The 6007-nt window shown below is 32.3% G+C and overlaps 1 protein-coding gene across 1 annotated transcript; it reads left to right on the forward strand.

Moving 5' to 3' along the window:
• The first annotated feature begins 4757 nt into the window (after nucleotides 1-4757).
• Nucleotides 4758-5174, forward strand: LOC127151177 (S-protein homolog 1-like). The gene has a single exon (XM_051090601.1). It carries the CDS (start codon nucleotides 4758-4760, stop codon nucleotides 5172-5174), a length of 417 nt encoding a protein of 138 aa, XP_050946558.1.
• The last annotated feature ends 833 nt before the right edge of the window (nucleotides 5175-6007 follow it).

Consider the following 6007-nt stretch of genomic DNA (forward strand, 5'->3'; position numbering starts at 1 on the left):
TTTCTCATAAATTAATTTTGAATCATATCGAAAATATAATTTATAAAGTTTAATTAAAGTATAAACTTTATAATATAATGTATCACTATACATTATAATAATTCTCAAAGTAAATTTGAACATGTCAAATTACAACCAATATAAAATATATCTCATTACCCTTTACAAGCTAAGAAGGGAATCCAATGGACCTACAGATAGAAGCTACAACGATGTTAATAAATATTCGTTAACTATGAGAGCACTCCACTGAAGACTCATAGCTGAAATCTTCTCACTGTAGATATATTTATGTGTCCATAGATATAGATTCATAATAGTAAGTCATTCATAAGTGTTCATAACACCAGTTGGGTCAAATTAACATTTTTTCCTTATGTTACTTATAGTCCTTAAATGCTATTGCTTCTCTAATGAACAACCTGTTTGTATTCCAACCAATAAAAAAAAACCCTTTCGTGTGATTATGCTTCCATGTCGTGTGATTATGCTTCTAGCTCCTCACTCGACCTTATCCCCAAAATGATAAGCATATTGAGTCGACAATTTGGCCACCGTCACTCGTACCAATCAAAGGACAATCCCTCTGGAATAGGAGTTCATAATACACTCAGGATTAAGACTAAGTTACCTAGGTCATCCTAATGAAATAGAAATCTAATTAGTTAACTTAGTTACATCTAGTGGTTACTATTTTGTGGTTTGGTCTTATGCAAACTCATGACATAGGATACCCTCTCACTCGCATATCACCTACACGAATGCGCTGGATCATTGTATTTTTATTAAATTTAAAGTGAGTCGTATCTATAGTGTTACTAGGAATAGGGTTCCTAGCCTTATTCCTATACTATAAACCCTTTAAGTTATATCTCGAACATCGATTCGTGTAAGTTTCTACAGACTGTCAAGACTCATCAACCAACTTAGGATTGTTAATTTATTGGATTTAGGTTATTAAGAAAAAATTAATAATATAATCAATAAAGCTTATTGAAATTATAATAATAACACTTTATTAATAACGGTCAACGAATTACATTTTACTATCTACAAGTTTTAGGACATAAAACCCAACAAATTCGCACTTAGACTAAAACTCTAGTCTAGTGGTAATTTATGGGGTGTACATAATAAAATATTCCCTAAATATTGGAAATGGTAAAATGTACAACTATATTACATAAAATGTGTATATATATATAAATACAATAAATCAGGGCATCCTCATATCCATTACACATCTTCCGCTTGTCCTAGATTATCTAATGTATATATGTTGCAAACCTACACATTCTAAATGACCCTTGACAGTTTAGTTGTGAGTCTTTGTAAATGGATCAACAATGTTGTACTCAGAAGCAATCTTAGTTATGATCATATCCCCTCAATGCACAATCTCCCATATTATGTGATACTTCCTCCCTGTGTGTTTTTCTCGTTTGTGGCTGTTGTTATCACAATATAAAGTGATGGGCATATTCATGTTTGGAACAACTTCCAAATCATGTAAGAACTTCCTGAGCCAAACTGCATGCTTCATTTGTTGCTTTATAAGCAGCGACATATTCAACCTCCATAGTAAAGTCTACAATGTATCCTTGCTTGATGTTATGCCATACCACAGCTCCCCCACTTATGGTGTACATTGATCCCACCGTAAATTTCCTAAAATCCTTATAAGGATTTGGAAATCAGAGTCGGTGTATCTTGTATGTATCAAATCCTTAGCTCCATGCACAAGCATGTAGTCTCTTGTTTTTCTAAGACACTTGAGAATAATTTTAACCGCCATTTAGTGGTCTAACTCTGGATTAGATTGATACCTACTGACTATTCCCACTGTATAACAAATGTTCAGTCTAGTGTAGAGCATAACATACATTAACTTGCCCGCAACTAAGGTATGAGGAATATGTCACGTATCCTAAAGATATCTTAGGACATTGTTCCTTCAACAAGTGAACTTCGTGCTTGAAAGGTAATAATTCCTTTTTAGAGTTTTACATTGAATATCGAACCAACATTTTATTAGTATATGCTTAGTATCCCAACAACATATTATGTCTCTCCCAATTTTTCTTTTGGAATTAAGTTGCTAACTAAGTTTTAACGTCAGTTAGGTATCCTACATCATTCCAAATGAGAAGAATATTGTCCACATAAAGTACTAAGAAAGCTACTTTACCTTTGTTGATTTTCTTGTATACATGAGGTTCATCAATGTTTTGGTCAAAACCATAAGATTTGTTTGCAATATCAAACCTAATGTTCCAAGATCTAGATGCTTGTTTAAACCCATAAATAGATCATTTCAGATTGCAAACTTTTTGCATCTGACCTTGGGTTATGAACCCCTCGGGTTGAGACATAAAGATACTCTCTTCAAGATTGTCATTCTGAAAAGAAGTCTTTACATCCATTTGTCATATTTCATAATCATAAAATGTAGCTATGGACAAGAGAATCCTTATAGACTTTAACATTGCAACAGGGAAAAAAATTTCCTTATAGTCAACCCCTTCCCTTTGAGTGTACCCTTTTGCTACAAGCCTAGCCTTGAAGGCCCGCACCTTCCCAGCTGAATCTCTCTTTCTCTATAGGTTTCACCCCTTCAGGTAGATCTACAAGCTCCCACATTGAATAAAAGTACATAAGATTATAAAGCCATTTTGGAACTTCGGTGTATATAGTTTTAGATCGAGATCTGCGATTTACTTCAAAATTTTGGCCAAAGTTATCGGAAGCCTTAGGGACAAAATAATATTTTAGCACAACGTTCCATCCACAGATAGATGGACAATCTGAAAGAACTAGTCAAACATTAGAGGACATCTGAGAGCTCGTGTTCTATAGTTCAAACGAAGCTGGGATGATTATTTTTCCATGATTGAATTCGCCTATAACAACTATTACCACTCTAGCATTAAAATAGCTCCTTTCGAGGCGTTATATGGAAGTCATTTCAAAACGCCGATTTGTTGGAAAGAAGTTGCGAGAGGAAGCTTTACGACCCCAAGTTAGCCCAGGCAACGACTAAAATCATCATGGTAATTAGAGAGAATTTGAAAATTGCCCGCCATAGGTAGAAGAGCTACACAGACAAATATTGTAGAGCACCGGAATTCGAGGTTGGAGATAAACTGTTTCTAAAATTATCACCATGGAAGGGTATGATCAAATTTGGAAGGAAAGGAAAACTAAGTCCACATTACATAGGACCTTATGAGATTCTAGCATGCGCGGGACCAGTGGTTATAAGTTAGAGTTGCCCGCAAGACTATCCAAGATTCATAATATCTTTCATGTCTCCATGTTGAGAATGTATTCCCCAAACCCCTCGTATATACTTCAAAAGCATTCTATAGAAGTGAACGAGAACTTGACCTACGAAGAAAGACCTTTACGTGTAATAGACAGAAAGGAACAAGCCTTCAGAACAAAGGTGATTCCCATGGTTAAAATATTGTGGAATAATCATGGCATTTAAGAAGCTACTTGGAAAAGTGAAGAACTAATGAAAGCCAAGTACCCGAAGCTTTTCACACAAATTTATTTAATTTCGAGGCCAGAATTCTAATAAGAAGGTAGTAGTTGTGAGACGCCTATCGCGTTTTGGCCCTATGCAATGATATTCAGATGAAATGAAGGTTTAGTGCAATGAGACTCTAATTTAAAAGTAACTCAAATGCCTAATAGTTTACCGCATCACATCTTTCCAATAAACATTCTTAATTGCGTAACCTCCTCGCAAAACGTGAGTTACTTTTAAATTAGAGTCTCATTGCACTAAACATTCATTTCATATGAATATCATTGCATAGGGCAAAACGCAATCGGCGTCTCACAACTACTACCTTCTTATTAGAATTTCGTCGGACGAAATTCAATAAATTTGTGCGAAAAGCTATGGGTACTTGACTTTCATTAGTTCTTCAATTTTCCAAGTAGCTTCTTCAATGCCATGATTATTCCACAATATTTTGACCATGGGAATCACCTTTGTTCTCAAGGCTAGTTCCTTTTTGTCTATTACACGTAAAGGTCTATCTTCGTAGGTCAAGTTCTCTTTTTCTTCTATAGGATGCTTTTGAAAATTATTTTTTAGGTAGCAAGGTGGTTTTTTAAAAAATATAAATAAAAGAAAATTATGTTCAAATAAAAGAAAATTATGTTCAAAAATATAAAATAATTGTTTAAATTACTAATTTATTATATTTTTGAAAAACCCATAACATAATTTATGTTCAAATTCATTTTTATAAAGAAAAATTGTTTAAAATAAACTTTAAAAACGTTTCAAAGATTATTTTAAATGGTTGACAACCACCTTGCTTTCTAAAACATAACTTATTTTAAAATTAAACACTCTAAAGATAAAATCAAAGGTACTCTTAGTTATACGAACGTGCAAATCCTTATTACTGTAATTAAGTTCATCTTGTAGATGTTATACCTTTGAGAAAAGCTATAATAATCATAATAATAAACAAAAAAAGAAATAGAAAGGAAAAAAAAAAAAGGACACTTGACATGGTCAAGACATTTCTATTTTTAAATCTTCACAAATCCCCTGCTATTTTTAACATTGCTTCTCAAGCAACCACTACCACTAATGTAAAAATCCCTCTATTTAAAAACGTTCACAAATACACTATAAAATAAACATTTATCCATCCATAGAGATAACTTTAACAATGGCACTACGACTTACCTTATTATTAGTTATCTTGGTCCTAACTCCATTAAGAACGTCCATGGCCAAAAAAAAATCCCCAAAAAACAGAGTTCCAAAACCAGATTTACCGCTTCCAAATAATCCTCTCGTCTCGTTTGAAGGTTTTCGTGTTGAGATTCACAACGAATTGCTTACGTACATTTTAGATAGTTCTTGCTACTCGAAAGACGACGATTTGGGATTGCATAGATTGTACCCAAATGAACAACAAAATTGGTCATTTAAAGGGAATTGGATTGCCACGACCGATTTTCATTGTAAGTTGGAATGGGAAATAGCGTATTTAGAATTTGATAGTTTTAAAAGTGATCCTGATTTTGTAACCAATTATTGTGGAAACCGAACTTGTATTTGGAGTGCAAGACAAGATGGAGTTTATTTGAATAATGCTGTTGGCCAACAAGTTTTTTATGATTACTGGGAAATGCTTAAGTAGAAGGTCTAGAATTTGATTGCCTTATGGCGTTATTGTAATCTACATGTGTATTTATTTTTTGAATATATGTACGTATTATTCCGAACACCAAAATTGTTTGGTTCGAGAAAGTTTGGAAATAGTACAGAGAGTACTTTGAAATAATTTTTCATTTTTAACTAATGTTAATGTACGCTAGAAAATACTAAAATTTTATTTTGATTCTATATGGTTTTTAGTTTTTTGTTTTTGGAATGCACGTTTCTTCTCTTTTAAGTTGCAATATTAATATAAAATTTCTAAATTGCAATACTACCATATTTTCGAAACTACATCGTTTTGTTAAATAGTTTTTAAAACTGCAATATTAATATAAATTTTCCTTTGGTATGGTTGATTTATTCAAATATTGTATTTTAAAAAACTTATTAGTAAAATAAAGTCATTTTAAGGTTTAAAACTTATTAGGAATGTTTTGTAGTTCAGAAGGACGATTGTTGATAATTTATTTTAATATTGCAATTTAATTTATTTTACTTTAGTTCACCATTTGTCCTCATCCCTTCACTCGTCCCATGAGAGTGAGTCGGTTGATAAGTTTCCTCTGTCATTCTCTTTCGCTTTTACAGATAGTCGTAAATATAATAATTAGATTCAAAATAATTAAGTATACAACAACATTTTAATAAATTTGTAAATATAACAAAGTCTATCAAAGTCTATGAGTAATATACCACCATGTTGCAAATATTGGTCTATTATTAATAGATCATAAGAGTCTATTGGCGATAGAAGTCTATGTCACAGATAGATTTTGTTGTATTTGTAATTTTTTGTTATTTTTCTATTTAACA

The sequence above is a fragment of the Cucumis melo genome, chromosome 10 (genome assembly GCF_025177605.1).
Source record: "Cucumis melo cultivar AY chromosome 10, USDA_Cmelo_AY_1.0, whole genome shotgun sequence".
Lineage (NCBI taxonomy): Eukaryota > Viridiplantae > Streptophyta > Magnoliopsida > Cucurbitales > Cucurbitaceae > Cucumis > Cucumis melo.

Bases quoted from the DNA above. Each gene is read 5' to 3' on its own strand.
- LOC127151177 (XM_051090601.1), top strand. From the start codon at position 4,758: ATGGCCAAAAAAAAATCCCCAAAAAACAGAGTTCCAAAACCAGATTTA.